The 22,494-nt window shown below is 39.9% G+C and overlaps 1 protein-coding gene across 1 annotated transcript in view; it reads left to right on the top strand.

The window, feature by feature from the left end:
* crnkl1 (crooked neck pre-mRNA splicing factor 1) overlaps positions 1 to 21,932 on the top strand; it is a 36,285-nt gene extending 14,353 nt beyond the window's left edge. The window contains exons 6-14 of the mRNA XM_068044411.1: positions 308 to 486; positions 3,439 to 3,609; positions 10,272 to 10,463; positions 11,855 to 11,914; positions 13,180 to 13,260; positions 16,189 to 16,428; positions 19,818 to 19,919; positions 20,936 to 21,184; positions 21,610 to 21,932. Coding sequence (XP_067900512.1) covers positions 308 to 486; positions 3,439 to 3,609; positions 10,272 to 10,463; positions 11,855 to 11,914; positions 13,180 to 13,260; positions 16,189 to 16,428; positions 19,818 to 19,919; positions 20,936 to 21,184; positions 21,610 to 21,783 — 1,448 coding nt within the window. The 3' untranslated portion in view covers positions 21,784 to 21,932. The remainder of the gene's footprint in view (positions 1 to 307; positions 487 to 3,438; positions 3,610 to 10,271; positions 10,464 to 11,854; positions 11,915 to 13,179; positions 13,261 to 16,188; positions 16,429 to 19,817; positions 19,920 to 20,935; positions 21,185 to 21,609) is intronic.
* The last annotated feature ends 562 nt before the right edge of the window (positions 21,933 to 22,494 follow it).

The raw sequence follows: 22,494 nt of genomic DNA on the forward strand, positions 1-22,494 counted from the left end.
GATACCATGGATTGGAGTGTAAGATGTCAATTTTTGCTCATGATCCCCGTATGATAAATGCCTGCTTACGGTCGTACTGTTGAGACATTTTACCGCGTGTAGGGTAGGCTTTTCCACTGGACAACGTGATGGGAAAATAGGCCAGTCACAATTGGCAACCTTCACCCACCACCTTACAAGCAACTAAAGAGCAACATTGCTGAATGTGTAGGAGCACGTCTTTTTGGACCAGGGACTGATTTGTTTTTATAGCCATTGTGGTCAGGATTCCTTTTATGCAGCTTTGTTCTCCTTAATTCCTCAACACTTGTTTTTATCCATCCTGATGTTAAGAACTGGATTAAATATGCCCGATTTGAAGAAAAGCATAGTTACATTGGGCATGCACGGAAAGTATATGAAAGAGGAGTGGAGTTTTATGGAGAAGACCACATGGATGAACAGCTCTTTGTAGCATTTGCAAGGTTTGAAGAAAAGCAGAAAGAAGTAAGAAAATCACAGAATTTAATTTTATTTACTTGTTTGATTTCAAGGCTGGTCCAAAAAGCCTGACCACATTTGCACCTGCATTCAAAACAACACAACTGAAAAGAATTCAAATAGTCTCAATTCCATTTAAATTGGATATTAATCCATTGTTCATTTCCTATGGCATTATTCATAGTTTTTTTTTAGAAGATATGTACCTCCTCTCTCCCATGTAACCCTTTCTGTAATAAAAGCAAAATACTGCGGATGCTGGAAATCTGAAATAAAAACAAGAAATGCTGGAACCACTCAGCAGGTCTGGCAGCATCTGTGAAAAGAGAAGCAGAGTTAACGTTTCGGGTCAGTGACCCTTCATCGGAACTGACAAATATTAGAAAAGTCACAGGTTATAAGCAAGTGAGGTGGGGGTGGGGCAAGAGATAACAAAGGAGGTGTAGATTGGACCAGGCCACATAGCTGACCAAAAGGTCACGGAGCAAAGGCATACAATATGTTAATGGTGTGTTGAAAGACAAAGCATTAGTACAGATTAGGTGTTAATACACTGAATATTGAACAGCAGCAAGTTTCAGGTTTGCACTTGCTGCTGTTCAATATTCAATGTATTAACACCTAATCTGTACTAATGCTTTGTCTTTCAACACACCATTAACATATTGTTTGCCTTTGCTCCGTGACCTTTTGGTCAGCTATGTGGCCTGGTCCAGTCTACACCTCCTTTGTTATCTCTTGCCCCACCCCCACCTCACTTGCTTATAACCTGTGACTTTTCTAATATTTGTCAGTTCCGATGAAGGATCACTGACCCGAAACGTTAACTCTGCTTCTCTTTTCACAGATGCTGCCAGACCTGCTGAGTGGTTCCAGCATTTCTTGTTTTTATAACCCTTTCTGTACCTCTGATCTATATTCAATACTTTTTCTCTCGTCCCCCTCACTCATGCAATTTCTTTTGTTTCTATTTCTTTGTCTCTTAATCTTGTCACCATTTCTTTAAGTCTCCTGGTTTATATCTTTGCACCCTCATCCTTTATCTACTTTCTCTGAATCCCTCTTCTGCAGTTTCTATTTTCTCTGCTTTTCACTCCCTCTTTTTCTCTCTCCTCTCTTGTCCATGCTACTCTTATATCCCTTACACATTTCCTTTCTCTTGGTCATTTTCTATGTCATCTACTCTTCCTTTACTGCTCACCTGCAAACTTGGGTAAACCTCTGAGAGCCACAAAACTAAGTTGTCTTTGGCTGGCAGTTAGGGAAAGCGATTCCTGGGGTATGTATCACTCTCTGTTGCATTTGCGTGGTGGAGAGGGGGCCAGCGGAGGGAGTGGTGGCACAAGACCAGATTGTGAGGGATTGGCATAGGCATTCACCCACTGCCATGGAACTTAGCCAGTCTGAAAAGTTTTATGTATTTTTGAAATTACTGTAGTGAAAAAGAATGCATTTGTCAAATGGTGATATTAAAATTTTCCAGGTCAGCAATTGTTTTAAAACATTCTTTCTGAAGCTTGAATAGTGTTTTTAGAAATTTTTAGCAGATAGTTGCATGTAAAGAAAAATCTTCTAACAAAATGGAATAAATCATTATTTTGGTGCATGATGCTGAAAGATTTAATTCCTTTTTAATTTCATTCACTATCTGACCTTCTGATATGTGAATATAATTCTCCTAAATCAGTTTGGTAATCAAGGTTTGCTGATGCTCTTTTATCAGGAGGACATTGCACTCCTTTATTTACTACAGCACATGTCATCTTTCAAACTTTTAAGCAGAGTTCAGTATAGCTTTATTACTTAACATTGCATTTACTCTTGTTTTGGAAAGAGATTGATAAACGGATTACAATGTATCAGCAGCAACAGTTTTCTTTGGTATTTAAATGTATACTATTTCTATGCATTTAGCTCCGTATGATTTCTCATAAATGTATAATTTGTTCATTTTCTTTTAGGGAAGAGATTCAAACTCTAAATGATTAAGAGTCGAGTATTTACATTCCACTTGACACTTTAAGCAGTTTGATAAATACTGAAGGGATTCTGTGCTAAATTTATAGAATAAAGCCATGTGCGCATGTAACAACACAGTTTGATATGGTCGGTAGTTTGTTGCACGTAAGAAAGGGCTGGTTTGGTGAAATGGTGTTACACTCCATTACACACACATTTCTAGTGTTCTGTAGAATTTTTAAATATATTTGATTTCTACACTGATGGGGGTATGACCCACCTGATTCTGCATCATCTGCTTGTACAATTTCTTCACAGTATCATGAAAACTGGCAACTTCAAACTTGCATCATCAGTGGCCAAGCAAGATAACAATGTAAATTAAGCATGTAGCTGCTTTTTAGCTGAATACTGAAAGCTACAGTCAGATAAAATGCTGGAGCAACAAGCCAGTTGCACAACTGCTGGCTTAATGGATAACAGCATTGTTCAGTTCAGGACTGAGCTATACCATCCAGGCAAATTCAATCCCTGGTCCGTGCTTGGTTAGGTGATACACCTAGGGTGGTGATAGGGCAGAGGAGGAAAATTAGCCAGCATTCCTGCTGTTTTGATAGTTGCCTGTGATATCTTCTGAAAAGTGCATGTGTGACATCAAGCAAGGACAGAATAAAGCTTAGTTCTGATGCCTTCTATAATGAAATGTGTTAATCTCTTCAGTAGAGAAGTGGGGAAAACTAAAATGATAAATTGAAACAGTGTGCTGATTTGTGAACTGTGCAAATATTTCATCCTTTTGTGCTGTCCATTTTCATCAAACTTTATTGTTTTCAAGCAACTTTTACAGAAATAATGGTTATGTGAATTTACCAATGTAACATATATGTTAATCGGTTCACAGTAGTCAAACCCTGAAAAATTTGTCTGGCCTCAGCTGCTTTTGAATCAAATGCTTAAGTAGCATTTCCACTTTACATTGTGAGTTTATTATTTTTCTAGTTTGATCGAGTGAGGGTGATCTACAAATATGCACTTGACAGAATTGCCAAACAGAAGGCTCAAGAGCTCTTCAAAAACTACACAGTATTTGAGAAAAAATTTGGGGACAGAAGAGGCATTGAAGATGTTATTGTCAGCAAAAGGCGCTTTCAGTATGAAGAGGAAGTCAAGGTAAGATTCATTTTTATCTTTCTAGTTCTGTTTTGCAAAAATATTACATCTGGCTTTTCAAAATTGAAAACAGAAATCCATGACCAGACAAGTTAACATTCGGATGTAGATTAGGTCTCTAAACCAGTTTAGAGAAACAGTCTGCATCCAAAACATTAACTTGTCTGTTCTGCATACAAATGCTGCTTTTATTTCAGACTTTCAGCATCATTTTTGTTGCCTTTTGTACAAATAAAATTATTGTTGGAGTTGTTGAAATCTGTCCAGGGGGTTAGTTTTCTCAGCATCCGTCATGTCTAGTCACTGCAGAACAGCTGCAACAAACTAAGTGGAATGCTGAACTATGTAGTCAAATCAATAGGTTACAAATTGGAGAATGTCATGGCAAACTATGGTGCTTTAGCCAGAACGTGCATTAAGTATTGTGTCCACTTTTAGCCATCACGACGCAAGGGAGGCATTTAAGTCATGGAAATGATGCAAAGAACCATGAGGCTAATCCTTATTGTCAGAGTGTGCTGATTTATGAGGGAAAAAATAAGTGATTTGTGCCTTTTTACCCTTGGCAACTAAGAAGTGAGCTTTTAGAAGTAGTCAAGTGGGATAGTAAATGGTAACGAAAATTACAAAAGCAAAATTCTGCGGATACTGGAAATCTGAAATAAAAACAGAAAATGCTGGGAATACTCAGGTCTGGCAGCATCTATGGAAAGGGAAACAGTGTTAATGTTTCAGATATGTGATCTTTCATTTGAACTAGGAAAAGTTATAAATGTAATAGGTTTTGAGCAAGTAAAAGGGGGGTGGGTGGGAAGAAGAACAAAAAGGTAGGTCTGTGATAGGGTGGAGGATAGTCGAGATTAAATGACAAAATGCTCCATGGTACAAGGCCAAAGGGAGAGGTAATGGGACAAGTAAACAAACAAAAGATGTTTCTAGAGGAGGTGTGAATGACAGGATCCTGAATAGCTGCTGTTTGAAAACAAAGTAAAGGAAGTAGAGAGAAATAAGAGAAAAAAACAAACCAGCAAAGAAAAATGAAACAAAATGGGGGCAGAGGTTACAATCTCAAATTGTTGAACTCAAAATATTGAGTCCAGAAGGCTGTAAAGTGCCCAGTCGAAAGATCAGGTTTTGTTCCTTGAGCTTGTGTTGAGCTTCATCCACGTTTCAGAGATCTTTGTGGACAGCTTTCTTTGATATCCGGGGCAAGCACCATCACTTTGTCGCTGACCGTAAAATCTAGGCCAATAAGTCTTCATTGTTCAATGTAAAACCGTATGGTATCATAAATAAAACAACGAATCACGTAAATTATTTGGTAGGGAGACAGATTTCACAGAATCACAGAATTGTTACAGCACAGAAGGCAGCCATTCGGCCCATCGTGTCCGCACAGGGTCTCTAAAAGAACAATTCACTTAGTGCCATTCCCAAGCCATCTCCCGTAACCCTGCACATTCTTCCTTTTCATATAGCTGTCTAATTCCCCTTTGAATGCTTCATTTGAACCTGCCTCCAGCACTCTCAGGCAGTACATTCCAGACCTTAACCACTTGCTGCATGAAAAAGTTTTTCCTCATGTCACTTTTGCTTCTCTTACCTGTTACTTATAATCTGTGCCCTCTCATTCTTGATCCTTTCACGAGTGGGAACAGTTTCTCCCTATCTACTCTGTCTAGACCCCTCATGATTTTGAATACCTCTATCAAATCACCTTTCACCTTTCTCTTCTCCAAGGAAAACAGTCCTAACTTCTCCAGTCTATCTTCATAATTGAAGTTCCTCATCCCTGGAGTCATTCTCGTGAATCTTTTCTGTACTCTCTCCAGTGCCCTCACATCTTTCCTAAAGTGTGGCGCCCAGAACTGGATGCCGTACTCCAGCTGAGGCCGAACTAGTGTTGACAAGTTCAGCATAACCACCTTGTTTTGCCACCTTCAATGACTTATGCACATATACACCCAGGTCCCTCTGCTTCTGCAGCCCCTTTAGAATTGTACCCTTTATTTTATATTGTCTCTCCATGTTCTTCCTACCAAAATTAATCACCTTCTGCATTGAACTTCATCTGCCACCTATCTGCCCATTCCACCAACTTGTCTATGTTCTCTTGCAGTTCTACACTATCTTCCTCACAGTTCACAATGCTTAAGTTTCATATCATCCACAAACTGTGAAATTGCACTCTACACACTAAGGTTTAGGTCATTAATATATATCAGGAAAAGCATGGGTCCCAACACTGACCCCTGGGGAACTCGATACAAACCTTCCTCCAGCCCGAAAAACATCTCTTAACCACTACTCTTTGTTTTCTGTCGCTCAGCCAATTCCGTATTCATGTTACTGTTCCTTTTATTCCATGAGCACTTGATAACTTGACAAATTTCTTAACAGGACATTTTCAGTTATAGGATAAGTTTCGAGTTATGATTAGTATATTCGGGGGCTATTGCAATCTCCAGAAATTTGCTTTATTTCCTATGAGTTGAGGAAGAATTTTCCAAAGTTTTGTTTTCTCTTTTTCAGCATCTCCCAGGAGATAACAAAGTAAGGCATTGGACGCATAGTGTACCTGGCTGCACTGTTGATGAATAGAGCAGCATTTTTTTTATACAGTTCTTTTCCTAACTCTTTATAACCTTTGTTTAATGCCAAGGCCCAAAACTGGACATAGTACCCTCCTGAAAATGAATAGCAAAATCAAGGTTCTGACATAGATATGTATTTGGTACATGTTAAGAAGACAATGTTGACTAATATATTTGGGCAGCTTAATCTGACCTAATTTTCCGGTTGGGTTTGTTAACCATTCTAGTGCAATTAATAAATTGATATACTTGTGGGACATTTTAGAATGTCTGACGGGCACCTATTGAAGAGTCAACCTAGTCAATCCTGCTTCACCGTGAAGTTGAGGAAAATCCAGTGACTACAGCTTAGTCAGTGATTGTCTGCATTAACTGTTAGATTAGATTAGATTAGAGATACAACACTGAAACAGGCCCTTCGGCCCACCGAGTCTGTGCCGACCAGCAACCACCCATTTATACTAATCCTACACTAATCCCATATTCCTACCAAACATCCCCATCTGTCCCTATATTTCCCTACCACCTACCTATACTGGTGACAATTTATAATGGCCAATTTACCTACCAACCTTCTCCAGTCTCCTGTCTTCTGTAAATTATAATTCCAGCTGTGGGAGAAACCTGGTGTCAGTCACAGCTCAGTAAAACTTCTGTGATGACATATGGCTGCTGCATTCCATGAACAAGAAACTAAACAGTTGCTGTAAGGAAAGAGGAAAATTGACATCTGTGCTTGGGCAGAATAAGACTGATTGACAAGTGTGTGTGTGGTTAGATGGCTTGGAAGGGGACCTGCAAATCAATGCCAGAAACTGTATATGTGATAATAAAAGCAAAATACTGCGGATGCTGGAAATCTGAAATAAAAACAAGAAATGCTGGAACCACTCAGCAGGTCTGGCAGCATCTGTGAAAAGAGAAGCAGAGTTAACGTTTCAGGTCAGTGACCCTTCTTCGGAACTGACAAATATTAGACAAGTCACAGGTTATAAGCAAGTGAGGTGGGGGTGGGGCAAGAGATAACAAAGGAGATGTAGATTGGACCAGGCCACATAGCTGACCAAATGGTCACGGAGCAAAGGCAAACAATATGTTAGTGGTGTGTTGAAAGACAAAGCATTAGTCCAGATTAGGTGTTAATACACTGAATATTGAACAGCAGCAAGTGCAAACCTGAAAAAAAACAGTGGGTAAGCAAACTGAACAAACTAAGATGAAATGAAATAAATGCAAAAAAAAGATTGTAAAAAATGTAAAAAAGAATGTTTAAAAAAAAAGGAAGAAAAAATAACTAAAAATGAAAGTAAAATGGGGGGCTGTCATGCTCTGAAATTATTGACAGATGCTGTTCCTCGAGCTTGCGTTGATGTTCACTGGAACACTGCAGCAATCCCAGGACAGAGATGTGAGCAGGGGGGAGTGTTGAAATGGCAAGCAACCAGAAGCTCAGGGTCCTGCTTGCGGACCGAGCGGAGATGTTCCGCAAAGCGGTCACCCAGTCTGCGCTTGGTCTCCCCAATGTAGAGGAGACCACACTGTGAGCAGCGAATACAGTATACTACATTGAAAGAAGTACAAGTAAATCGCTGCTTCACCTGAAAGGAGTGTTTGGGGCCTGGGATAGTGAGGAGAGAGGAGGTAAATGGGCAGATATTACACCTCCTGCGATTGCAGGGGACGGTGCCATGGGACGGGCCGAGGTGGTGGGGGTAATGGAGGAGTGGACCAGGGTGTTGCGGAAAGAACGATCCCTTCGGAATGCTGACGGGGGAAGGGAGGGGAAGATGCGACTGGTAGTGGCATCACGCTGGAGGTGGCGGAAATGGCAGAGGATGATCCTTTGGATATGGAGGCTGATGGGGTGAAAAATGAGGACAAGGGGAACCCTGTCACGGTTCTGGGAGGGAGGGGAAGGGGTGAGGGTAGAGGTGCGGGGAATGGGCCGGACACGGTTGAGGGCTCTGTCAACCACAGTGGGGGGAAATCCTCGGTTGAGGAAAAAGGAGGTCATATCAGAAACACCGTCATGGAAGGTAGCATCATCAGAGCAGATGCGTCAGAGACTGAGAAACTGGGAGAATGGAATGGAGTCCTTACAGGAGGTAGGGTGTGAAGAAGTGTAGTCGAGGTAGCTGTGGGAGTTGGTGGGCTTATAATGGATATTAGTAGACAACCTATCCCCAGAGATGGAGACAGAGAAGTCGAGGAAGGGAAAGGAAGTGTCAGAGATGGACCATGTAAAGGTGAGAGAAGGGTGGAAATTGGAAGCAAAGTTGATGAAGTTTTCCAGTTCGGGGCGGGAGCAGGAAACAGCACCGATACAGTCATCAATGTACCGGAAAAAGAGTTGGGGGAGGGGGCCTGAGTAAGACTGGAACAAAGAATGCTTGACATATCCCACAAAACGACAGGCATAACTAGGATCCATGCGGGTACCCATAGCGACACCTTTTACTTGAAGGAAGTGCGTGGAGTTGAAGGAGAAGTTTTTCAATGTGAGAACAAGTTCAGCCAGGCGGAGGAGGGTGGTGGTGGATGGGGACTGGTTGGGCCTCTGTTCCAGGAAGAAGCGGAGAGCCTTCAAACCATCCTGGTGGGGGATGGAGGTGTAGAGCGATTGGACGTCCATAGTGAAGAGGAGGCGGTTGGGGCCAGGAAACTGGAAATTGTCAAAATGACGTAGGGCGTCAGAAGAGTCACGGATGTAGGTGGGAAGAGACTGGACCAGCGGAGAAAAGATAGAGTCAAGATAGGAAGAAATAAGTTCAGTGGGAGCAGGCTGACAATGGGTCTGCCGGGACAGTCCCGTTTGTGGATTTTGGGAAGGAGGTAGAAGCGGGCTGTCTGGGGTTGTGGGACTATGAGGTTGGAAGCTGTAGAGGGAAGATCTCCAGAGGAGATGAGGTCAGTGACAGTCCTTTGGACGGTGGCTTGATGTTCGGTGGTGGGGTCATGGACCAGAGGGAGGTAGGAAGAAGTGTCCGTGAGTTGGCGTTGAGCTTCTGCAAGGTAGAGGTCGGTACGCCATACGACAACAGCACCACCCTTGTCTGCAGGTTTGATGACCATGTCGGGGTTAGACCTGAGAGAACGGAGTGCCTCAAGTTCAGAGGGGGACAGGTTAGAGTGAGTGAGGGGGGCAGAAAAATTGAGATGACCAATGTCTCGCTGACAGTTTTCATTGAAGAGATCAAGAGCGGGTAAGAGGCCAGGGGGAGGGGTCCAGGAAGAAGGAGAATGCTGGAGGCGGGTGAATGGGTCTGCTGGTCGGGGGGAGGACTCCTGGTCAAAGAAGTGAGCCTGGAGGCGACGGAAGAAGAGCTCAACGTCATGCCGAGCGTGAAATTCATTGAGGTGGGGGCGTAAGGGGATAAAACTGAGACCTTTGCTGAGTACAGAACGCTCAGCATCAGAGAGATATATGTGGTGATGTCCCAGATTTTGCACTAGCGTTCTTTAAAATGTAAGTCTCAAGATTTCTGATGTTTACGTGTCTAGTTTTTCTGCATATGCAGTAATCTTTAGAACAGTGGATTGACAAGCTCCTATGGAGAGGCCAGTGTTCAAATATGAACAATAATAAGCAATTCTTTGGGGTTTTTTTCTTATTCATTTTATGCTACGCAGCCGACATAGTGGGTACCCCTTTTGCAAGATTCTGCCGCTATTTATTTTGAGGTCTGATTTTTCTCCCTCTCCATTACCATGACTTGTGATCATGCTTGATGACTCACTACGCCATGACAGCTGAGATCAAGTGCTGATATTGTGGGGGTAGTGGGAGGTCAGAAGTTTTCATTGTGTGTCTGCTCATGAACATTTTTTTTCTTCTGAAATGAATCCAGACTTATGGGAGAGAGAAACTGGAAAATAAATCCCAGCTCTCATCTAAATGATAGGAACGATGCAAGTTAATACAGCACTTAATCATGTTTGCTTGGCTACTATGTGAGAAAAGAAGCATTCTTCAGAATGAAAATAAAAATTAGTATATAATGAATTTAAAAAAGAATCTCTCCATATAAAAATATTTGAATAATTTAAGATCCTATCTATTTCTGAAAGGCTAATCCACATAATTATGATGCCTGGTTCGACTACCTCCGACTAGTTGAAAGCGATGGAGATTCTGAGACCGTCCGTGAAGTGTATGAGCGCGCAATAGCCAATGTACCGCCCATTCAGGAAAAGAGGCACTGGAGGCGATACATTTACTTATGGATCAACTATGCTTTGTTTGAAGAACTAGAGGCAAAGGTGACTGTTCAATATGTGGACAAATCATTTTGTGTGAGGATACATTCCAGCCACTGCCCATGGTTTTCTTGTCTCCTGGTCTCCGGAGGATACACAGGCTTCTGTAGATGAGAGTGGATGGGCAATCTGCTCATCCAGTGATCCATCCTGGGAAGATTGTGCCTTGATATTATAGAAACTATAGATTTTTTTTAACTGTTTTTCATGTTTTTTTTTCCAAAAAGTGATCTTATTTTATAAGCTACAATAGAGTAATTTAAAATAGTGTTGGGTGCGGGGAATATTGTGTCATTTTCTATATTGTAATAACCAAGGAACTATTTTAGACTAAAGTACTAAATGCTACGCGATTCAGTTAAAAAAGCTCTTGGAGGTGAAATTGGTCTATGCTAGCAGCACAAAATGGGCTCACAGCAAGTCGGCTGCCAGTTTTTGGCTGTGCCTGGTCTTTTTTCCAATGAAGTTCACAGAATCGTTACAGCACAGGAGGAGGCCATTCAGCCCATCATATCTGCACTGGCTCTCTGCAGGAGCAACTCCTCTAAGTGCTACTCCCTGCCTTCTCCGTATAGCCCTGCACATCTTTTCAGATAATAATCCCATTCCCCCTTGAATGCCTTGATTGAACTTGCCTCCAATACACAGGCAGTAAATTCTAGATCCTAGAATTTTCCCTCGTGTCTGTATTGCTTCTTTTGCCAATTACCCTAAATCTGTGCCCTCTTGATCTCGATCCTTCCACCAGTGGAAACAATTTTTCCCTGTCTATTCTGTCCAAACCCCTCATGATTTTGAATACCTCTATTAGATCTCCTCTCAACCACCTTTTCTCCAAAGAAAACAGTTCACAGAATGATAGTTCAGTGTTTTTGGAGGTTCATTTTTTTGTCTCTCTCTTGCTCTTACTTGGCTTGAAATTAAAAATCTTGGCGATATTTTCCAAGATAGTGGAAAATAAAAATTGCCACAGTGTAGAACAGGTTGCCAGTTCTCTATGAGCCTGTTTCATGCTGCTGGTCTAGACCAATTCCCACCACCTCCCCACCTTTATATGCAACAGATAGGGCTGGAGAGATTTTTCGAGGTAAAGTTAAGCCCTAATTTCTGAGTTATGTTTTGCATCAGCTATGTGTAGGAATATAGGGACAGGAGTAGGCTATTTAGCCCCTCGAGCCTGTTCTGCCATTGAGTGAGATCGTGGCTGATAAGCCACCTAACTCCATATGCCTACCTTTGCCCATATACCTTCGATTTTTGTTAGCAAAGGTATTTTCAATCTGTCTTAAAATTCACAATTTATCTAGCATCAATTGCCATTCGTGGAAGAAGTATGTTTTGTATTTTAGCATTTGAGAATATTTTCTATAACTTCAGTATTCCTTCCTGAACAGGATCCAGAGAAGACTAGGCAAGTGTATCAAGCGTGCTTGGAACTCATCCCTCACAAGAAGGTAAAGCTGTGCAATCCTGAACTAATTATAGTAATTCTGTGTTCTTGTGTAAATCAGGCATACATGTGTTTTGACAGAAGTATGATGTCCATGCAGCTTACTTCTCTCCATATACCCAGAAGACCTGTAGACTTAAGATAATCCTTTCCTTTCTTTATCTGTGGAACCATACATGCCTGGAGAATTCTACATTAATTTCTCTCCATAAAGTACTCAGTGTTAGCTTTGGGTCTGTGGTAGCATCCTTCTCTGAGTCAGAAAGTCATTCTCCAGGACTTCAGCACATAATCCAGGCTGAGACAGCTGTATCGCACCAAAGGGATGCTGCACTATTGGAGGTGCCATGTTTTGAATCCGAGTTTATACCAAGGCCCTGTCTGCCCCCTCAGGAGGGCATAAAGTCATACGGCACTATTCAAAGAAGAGCAAGAGAGTTCATCAAATGTCCTGGCCATTATTTATCCCTCAACCAACTAAAAGAAAAGTTATCTTTATTTATGGGACCCTTCTTTGCATAAATTGATTGCCGCATTTCCCTACATTACAACAGTGGCTACACTTCTAAAGGGATGGGCAATAAATGCTGTCCTAGCCAGCAATGTCCACATCCCACGAACGACTAAAAAAAGTATTTTCATTAGTTGTACATGCCAAGTTCTCAAAAGGCACTATCATTCAAATTTGTTAGATAAACAAGGCAAGTTCATTCTTTCTTTACTCTCTACCAGAGTTTACTGCAAATATTCTGTCATGTTTACTCTGAAATAAAGTATTTAAGATTGTTGTTTAGGTCTGAGGTTTAAAAAAGATTGTGTATGCCTTTCTAATTTGAAACTGACAAAACAATCTTACGTTTTTTTGGGAGGAATTCCGCAAAGTCCACAAATATTTTGTTTCTCTGATTTTTCTGTTCCTGTGGTTCTCCCTTTTGAGGGAATTGACAAAAGTTCCTTATTTTACATGACACTTCTTCAGTATTAATCTCAAATAGTGGACAAGACTTTAGTGGAACAAAAATAATGGCAAGATTATATATTTGAGAAATAATTACAACTTAGAATTATGCTGTTAAATGTTGTTCACTACAAATTAATTATTATAAAGGTAGCGAATGTCGTTGCACATTATGGGCTCCAGATACTGAACAAAATGGTTGTTTCTATAAACATCTGTTGCTACATTAAATATAACTCGTTTAGTTTAGAATAACATACTGTTTTATGAATTCACCCTCACCTTCTGATCCTAATGTCTTGCATTTTTAGTTCACGTTTGCCAAATTGTGGCTGCTTTATGCACAGTTTGAAGTTAGACAGAAGAACCTGTCTCTGGCTAGGAGGGCTTTGGTAAGTAATCACATACATTACTTTTACTTAATGAAATATATCTTTCTTAGCTTATGGATACAATAATTAAATTAGACTCTCAGAACTTTTTTTTTGATGCTGCATTATGCTCTTTTTCTGAAACATTGTTTATCTAACAAATTTGATTCAACTTCTCGAGGAGGTGACTTGGTGTGTAGATGAGGGTAAAGCAGTTGATGTCTACATGGACTTCATTAAGGCTTTTGATAAGGTCCCACATGGGAGATTGGTTAAGAAGGTAAGAGCCCATGGGATGCATGGCAATTTGGCAAATTTGGATCCAAAATTGGCTTAGTGGCAGGAATCCGAGGGTGATGGTTGAGGGTTGTTTTTGCAATTAGAAGCCTGTGACCAGTGGTGTACCCCAGGGATCGGTGCTGGGATCCTAGCTGTTTGTAGTGCACATTAATGATTTAGACGTGAATATAGGAGGTATGATCAGTAAGTTCGCAGATGACACCAAAATTGGTGTTGTAAATAGTGAGGAGGAAAGCCTTGGATTACAGGACGATATAGATGGGCTGGTAAGATGGGCGGAGCAGTGGCAAATGGAATTTAATCCTGAGAAGTGTGAGGCGATGCATTTTGGGAGGACTAACAAGGCAAGGGAATATACAATGGATGGTAGGACCATAGGAAGTACAGAGGGTCAAAGGGACCTTGGTGTACTTGTCCATAGATCACTGAAGGCAGCAGCACAGGTAGATAAGGTGGTTAGGAAGGCATATGGGATACTTGCCTTTATTAGCCGAGGCATAGAATATAAGAGCAGGGAGGTTATGATGGAGCTGTATAAAACGCTAGTTAGGCCACAGCTGGACTACTGAGTACAGTTCTGGTCGCCACATTATAGGAAGGATGTGATTGCACTGGAGAGGGTGCAGAGGAGATTCAGCAGGATATTGTCTGGGCTGGAGCAGTTCAGCTATGAAGAGAGACTGGATGGGCTAGGGTTGTTTTCTGTGGAGCAGAGAAGGCTGAGGGGGGACCTGATTAAGGTATACAAAATTGAGGGGCGTAGATAGGAAGAAACATTTTCCCTTAGTGGAGATGTCAATAACCAGGGGGCATAGATTTTACGAAAGGGGCAGGAGGTTTAGAGGGGATTTAAGGAAAAGGTATTTCACCCAGAGGGTGGTTGGAATCTGGAACACACTGCCTGAAGGGGTGGTAGAGGCAGCAACCCTCACAACATTTAAGAAGTATTTAGATGAGCACTTGAAATGCCATAGCATACAAGGCTAAGGGCCAAGTGCTGGAAAATGGGATTAGAATAGATAGGTGCTTGATGGCCGACAGACACTATGGGCTGAAGGGCCTGTTTCTGTGCTGGATAACTATGACTCCATCACAGTACAGGTCTTATCAGATGTCTGATAGCTAACAGCAGAAACTAGGTGCAAGGTAATTGATTGGCTTTCTTTGCAAAAATATTACTTGTTTTCACCAAGGGTGCCCCTTGCTGTCTTGAAGGCATGGGTTCCTTTTTGAGGTATTGGGCTCCAATACAAAGCTCACAATGAGTGCCAATGGGCTGTTCAGCAAAGAGGGTGTCAGACCTGCATCCAAATCTGTCCTCATCTAATATCCACACATATGCTTGCTTTTGCAGCAGGTGTTACTGGATAGCAAACAGAGAGAGAAACACTGGCTAATTCTCCCTTCCCCATTTTGGGGACACAGAAACTAATTGCAGCAGCATTACTGACACCCTGACTGAGATCAGCTTGGCTCAGCAGCGATAGGACCTGTGAGCTTACTGCCCTGCAGGATTCAACCTTTTAATGGACAAAGCTGCTGAGTGATTGAAGAAGCAAAGTCCAAAATTCTGCCAATATCAAACATTACTTTTTTTCCCTCTCGGTATCAGTATCAGGTATTGGGGAGACAGTGGCATATTGTTAATGTCACTGGACTAGTAATCCAGAGGCCCAGGCTGATTCCCTGGGGACATGGGTTCAAATCCCACCATGGCATGGTGGAATTTAAATTCAATTTCATTAATAAAAATCTGGAATTGAAAGCTAGTCTCAGCCATGAACCTATCATCGATTGTTGACAAAACTCATCTGGTTCACTAATGTCCTTTAGGGAAGGAAATCTGCTGTCCTTACCTGGTCTGGCCTACATGTGACTCCAGGCCCACAGCAATATGGTTGACTCTTACATGCCCGCTGAAATGGCCTAGCAAGCCACTCAGTTCACGGGCAGTTAGAGGTCGGCAACAAATGCTGGCCTGCTAGTGACAGCCACGTCCCTTGAAAAGAATTAAAGTATATAGAGGTTACTAAAGGGGGACAGAGTTTATTTAAGTGGAAGTATTTCACACCTCCTACATTCTTCCAAGTGTAAAAAACATAATTTTAATTCCAGTGTTGCCAATATATGATTGGAAAAATCCTGACATCAGAATCCATTTAGGTCAACCATTAGTTCAGTTGGAAGACATCTATATTTAAACAGGAACAAAAACAGAAAGTGCTGGAAATACACAACAGGTCAGTTAGCATCTGAAAAGAAAAATGACGAGGAAGTATTTTGTGTATAACTCTTCACCAGAAACCTGTTTTCACTTTTTCTAGATGTTGATTGACCTGACTGTTAACATTTTTTGTTTCAGATTTTCAAACGTTTGTAGAAATGTTTCCTTTTTATTTCCAGTCAAATGAGGATGTGTATTCTCATTTCTGAAGGCCATTATAAAATTGACTGTCTTCCCCCTCCATGCCATAATTATGCTGGACTGTGAGAGGCCTGCTTTTAACTGTTGCAAGTGACCTATCAACTGAAGCAGGTTTCTTATTCTGGATGAGGAAAATATATATATATTAATGAATATATAATGAATATATGAGTATATTAATGAATAGTAACTTATGTCAGAATTTTTCTTGTGTGCACTTTCAGGGTACTGGCATAGGAAAATGTCCAAAGAACAAACTGTTCAAAGGGTACATCGAACTAGAGCTCCAGCTTCGTGAGTTTGACCGGTGTAGGAAACTCTATGAGAAATATCTGGAGTTTTCTCCAGAGAACTGCACTACTTGGATCAAGTTTGCCGAGTTGGAGACCATCCTTGGTGATGTTGAACGTGCTCGTGCCATCTATGAACTGGCAATTGGCCAACCTAGACTAGATATGCCAGAGGTAAGAGATTTAGTCAGTTCTGCAACATCATTAGCAAGTTCCACAAATGTGATCGCATGCATTGTACAACACATTTGGTAACAAGTCCATTACTTGCAACACCAAACAGGGATTAAAGATGACATGAATTGAGGAATCAGATGGTTCCTGAGTACTTGCAATAAATAGTGATTAGCTTTAGGATACATTGTTCTAGCTACATTACTCTAATCTTTGTATCACTTCATGGAAGTGGAGCGGGAGAATTTACATTATGTACTTTATGTCTTTAATTGTTTTATTACCTGGATAATTTTAAAAAATTAGCTTTCAATCAGATTCATCCCGTTGATTAGAAATTGGATTACTTTTAAAACTGGATATGCTTGAAACTTTCAGTCTATTCTGTTTTATATCGATGAAAAGTGATGTCACCTCAATAAGTTTAAAAAAGAAAATTTTTTAAAAAATAAAAATAAAATCATGTTCAAACTTTATTGAACAATCCACTGATGGATTCGGAAGTTACAGTTCATTGAATCCATGTGTCTGTAAACCTTCTGTATTTGAAAACTAACCACCTCTGTGCTTTTAAATGCTTTGTTGGATTTTCACTAATAGAAAATTTCTATGATGGAGACTGATTCTTTTTACTGTTAAGCAAGCTGAAAACAGTACCTGTCCATAATTATATACCCATTGTGAGAAGATGATCATTTTAGAGTTTAAACAAAATATATACTGAACTTTTCCACTTAAGGTAACTCCAAGTATGTTGATTATATCTCATGATTTTTCAAATCATAGCAATTACAGCACAGTGCAAGAATATTCAACCCATTGTGCTGGTGCTAACTCTTGAACAGGAGCTATTTACAACAATAACTTGCATTTATTTAGTGCCTTTAATATAACATGTCCTAAGGCAATTTACAAAGCATTATGGGAAAAAATTTGACCTGAGCCACATATAGGCATGGATGAGGGTTTCAGCAGCAGATAAGCTAAGACGAGGTCGAAGTTGGGCGATATTACAGAGGTGGAAATAGGCAGTCTTGGTGATGATGCGATGTGTGTTAGGAAGCTCATCTCAGGATCAGATATGATACCAAGGTTGTAAATAGTCTGGTTCAGTTTCAGACAGTTGCCAGGGAGTGGGATGGAGAGAACAGAGTTTGTGACTGGGACCAAAGACGATGGCTTCAGTCGTCCCAAAATTTAATTGGAGGAAATTTCTGCTCATCCAATACTGGATGTTTTATAAGTAGACTAGTTCCATTTTCCTCTTTTTAAAATATTTCTTTTGAGATCCAAATCCTTTTTAAAGGTGCCTATGTTTCAGTAACGAGATAAAGCATTACTTGTTCTAGTTAACTGTGGGGAAAAAAACTTTGCACTTCCCCTTCATTCTTCTGATAATCCTATGCCTCCTTGTTTCCAATTCTCTGACCAAGGGAAACCAACTCTTGTACAGTCTTGAAAACCTCTATTAATCTCTCTTATGTACTGTGTTCCAGTGGGAAAAAGCCCCAATTTTTAATCCTTTCTTTATAAAGATCTCTGATTCGTGGTGTTACTATGATGAATCTTAGCTGTATTTTTTCATGGCTCTTAAAAAAAAAAAAATTCTTCCCATAATAGCATATTCAGATCTGTGCACAATATTTCAACTGTGACCTAACCAAAGTCTTGTATAAATCTAAGATCCTTTTCTTTATTTTACATCCAATCCCCAAAGATCCCCTATTTGCCTTTATGACTTTTCTATCTGCAGTCTGACTTTTTCCAAAAAAATCTATGCATCTGTGCCACCACAAATCTCTAACAGTGTTGCTCTTTGGGTAATATGTCCTTTCATTCTTCTTGTTCCCAAAATATAGTACTTCAGATTTCTCTCCATTGCACTGCATCAGCCAACCAACTACCCGATCCAGTAATCTATTTGTCTTTCTGGAATGGCCTGTTAACTCTGACTTTGCTTAGCTATCATAATAGCCTAAGCCCCAAGATGAATATAGCCAGCTGTTATCTTTTTTGGTAATTTCAAAGATATACTTGAGCATCTGCCCTCTATCATTCGCTCCTTTCCGTCTTTCGTCTAACTTTTTTGTTCCTTCAACCACTCTCCTGTAAGATCAATGATGTTTGGTAGGAATGTCAGGTACTTCAGAAAAGCTGCCATTTTGATACATTATTGGTTCTGTATGATCCTGCCATAAAACAAATAGAAAATAGAATTAAAATGTTCTTTTTCTGTTATGAATACTAATTTAGCCCTTTTAAAATGCATTTAATTTGTGACATATTATAACTGCTCAAATACCTAGCACTAATCAGAAAGAATGGGTTTCAAAAATAGCATGCAGGTGCTAAAATTTGTACAAGTATTAATTATTCCTGAGTACCTTTTTTATATTGGTCTTCAAAAAGTAAATGACGTGCTACTTCTGTGGGCTAGCGAGTGTTCCAGTTTGTTTTTGCTTTCGTATTTCTTCATCAAAAATCTAATAAATTTGTATAGTAACACTAAGAATGGTGAGGACAAGCTTTTATGTTTATGATCTTTTTTCCTTTTCAGCTCATTCATATGTAATTAAAAGAAAAAGCTTTGTTACCCACGGGACTGTGGACAGTCCTTCCCTTCTAAAAGTCAGGATTGTGGTATTTAAATATTTTAGTAAAAGGGAACGAATGAAGGGAAAAATAATAGTTGTTCGAGATTTATTTTGAAGTTAAGTAAAGCCTTGAGAATCTTTATAAAATCCCCTCTTCTGTTACCTCACAAATGTTACTTCAGATTGTTACTTCTAAAGAGGTTAAACGTTCCACTAATCTGAGGCGCATGACCTGCTTTAATTTTTTGAGGCAGGGAGGATGGCACATGGAGAGGAGTCATGTCTGTAATTTCACAAAATGGTGCAAAATACAGTAATTTTTAATATACCTGAATACTGCTCGAGTATTGTTTTATGTGTCACTAACAGCCTTCAGAAACCAAACTCAAGTAAACTAGGAATAGGGTACTGAGAAGATCTGTAGATCTTGTCCCAGGACTGGACAACTTGACAGGCTGGTCTTGGATCAGTTCAATCCCTGTTTTGTTTTAGGCTCTAAGAATACCAGACATACTGGCAGCCCATAATTTTGAAGGGCCAACAATCTTGAATCTTTTAAAAGGTACCTGGACATGCACCTGAAGTGCTCTAACCTGCAAGGCTATGGACCAGGTGCTGGAAGGTGGGATTTGATTGGGCGGCTAGTTTTTTTTGGCTGGCACGGTCACAACGGTTGAATGGCCTCCTTCTGTGTCGTACTTTTTCTGTGGTTCTATGTTACCAACTTCTAAAGTTTTTTAAATTTTTTCTTAAAATTACAAGTTAAGTCATTTTGTTAACTGCATTGTGTTTCAGGTTCTCTGGAAGTCCTATATAGACTTTGAAATTGAACAGGAAGAATATGAAAGGACACGAAACCTTTACAGACGCCTACTTCAACGTACTCAACATGTTAAGGTGAAATACTTTATAGATAGAACCTTTTATACTTATCTAGAGTTGTGACGCACTTTATTAGAGCATAGGAAATAGGAGCAGGAGTAGGTCATAAGGCCTCTAGAAACTGCTCCGCCATTCAATAAGGTTATGGCTGATCTTAGACCTCAATATTTTCCCATCCAGTCCCCATATTCCTTGATTCCCTTAGATTCCAAGAATCCATCAATCTCAGTCTTGAATTTGCCTAACGACTGAACATCTGCAGCCTTTGGGATAGAGAATCACTCTGAGTGAAGAAATTTCTCCTCATCTCAGTCTGAAATGGCTGACCCCTTATCCTGAGACCATGTCCTCTAGATTTACACTCTTCAGACAGGGGAAATAGCCTCTCCGAATCTTATGTTTCAATGAGTTCAACTGTAATTCTTCTAAACTCCAGTGAGTAAATGCCCATTCTACTCAATCTCCCCTGATTGATTCCTGGGATGAGGGGGTTGTCCAATCTAGTGATCAACGTTGCAGTGCCTCTAAGGCAGGTATGGTGACCTGTTTTATTAATAAATACATGATTCCATGAATGAGAATATGTGAACATGTTGGGCGTAGTACATCCATACCTATGTGTCAACTTTAGATAATTTCCTAATTACATGAATTTATGACCATTAGAATTTATCAACAGATCTATCAGATGTTAAAAGATTAGGGACACAGCAATAGTTGGTGCTCTGATCGATGTCAGATTAAAACAACTAAATATCAGTTAGTGACAGAAGTGAATGATTTGTAATCTAATTTTACTATTAAACAATTAGTATACACTTCTGTGAATTTGACTCTATCTGAACTTGATTGTTAGATTCTTACTTGATAGTTCTCTGCTATCTGTTATTCTCTACATAGGCACTTTTTCACATTCCAGCTTGAGACATATGTCCTTGTAGGACTGAAGGGTATGGAAGAAAGGTTTTCCATGCTCTTACATTTTTGTGTTGTCAAACCTTTAAAATGATGTATGTTTTTGTTTTCTATAGGTATGGATCAGTTATGTTCAATTTGAGCTTTCAGTGGATGTGCCAGAACGCGTGTCCAGATGCCGACAAATCTACGAGGACGCCAACAGATCTTTACGGAACTGTGAGGAGAAAGAAGAGCGACTCATATTCTTGGAGTCCTGGAGGGACTTTGAGACAGAATTTGGCACAGAGTCTTCACAAGATAGGGTTCGAAAACTCATGCCAGAACGTGTCAAGAAGAGGAGAAAGCTGCAGGCAGAAGATGGGGTAAGGACATTTTTCAAAGCATACATAAAGTTGTTTGTATGAGAGTGATAATGGGGGATATTTGAAATTTATCCTTATAGTTGTCCATTTGTTGTAACAACCATATCAGTGACTAGATCTGCTAAAGTATTTTAGAGAGCTACAAGACTGATGAAAATCACACATTTGAAAGAGACATTCTTTTCCTCCAATAAAAATAAATGCCCCTGAAATCTTACTGGCCATTTACTGACCTTATTTTGTAACGGAAATTAAACAAATTCAGGTAATCAGGCTGCTTAATGCTCGGGAAATTTACCTCTTCAAAATAAAACGTAGAAATAAAATAGATTGATTATTTTGGAATCCTAAAAACAGGATGAGGATGGTGAAACCTCATTTAATTTACTGAGTCATATTTCCCAATAATTTTTTCTAACTTGCAGACCGATGCTGGTTGGGAAGAGTATTACGATTACATCTTCCCAGAAGATGCTGCCAATCAGCCAAACCTCAAGCTGCTTGCTATGGCCAAGCTCTGGAAGAAACAACTGCGGGATGAGAAAGAATCAGAAGATAATCCAGACAAAGATACAGATGAAACTGAGACTGAATCCTGATGACTGGACAACTTTTGCAAACACCTTCCCTGTTTTGTTTCATTTTTTTTCACTCACTTATTCCAAAATGTTTTCTAATATTTTTTGTACAATATTTGAACAGTCAGAACTGTCCATAAAGTGCTTATTAAATAAGTTTTTGTACCAATTTTTATTTTTCTGCATTATATTTATATTCCATTAAAATCTCATCACACTATCCTTAGTTGAGGAATTCAGAATAACTTATCAAGGTAATATTTAGAGAAGGTCTTAAACTTTTTCAATCAGCTAATTACAGTGGATCTCATTATTTTCCAATTGTCCAGTAGTGCTATTTTAAAAAAAATGTTTTGCTAATAAATTGTAAATGTTAATACAATATATTGGGCCATATAGACCATGGTACTGAGACCTCAGCATCTTTGGTTTAAGGATGAGATAAAATTGGTCTGTATTTATAATCACAATACAGGGACCTTTGTTCGAATGTCTTTGTGGGTAGATGTTGGGTGATGTCTCTCAAATATCTCCCAGACTTACTTGCTGCCCACTACTGTCCCGAGCCTGGACATTGGTACTTCAAGCTAACTCATCCCTGACCTCTGACTTTTAAGTTTGAACTCGTATTGTTGTGGAAAACCAATACAACATTCCCACTGTACAAAGTCGCCATCCTATCGACTAGCCAGAAATATTTAAAATCATTGGCAAAAGGTCTAGAGGGGAGAT

The sequence above is a fragment of the Heterodontus francisci genome, chromosome 13, assembly GCF_036365525.1.
Source record: "Heterodontus francisci isolate sHetFra1 chromosome 13, sHetFra1.hap1, whole genome shotgun sequence".
In the NCBI taxonomy this organism is placed as follows: domain Eukaryota; kingdom Metazoa; phylum Chordata; class Chondrichthyes; order Heterodontiformes; family Heterodontidae; genus Heterodontus; species Heterodontus francisci.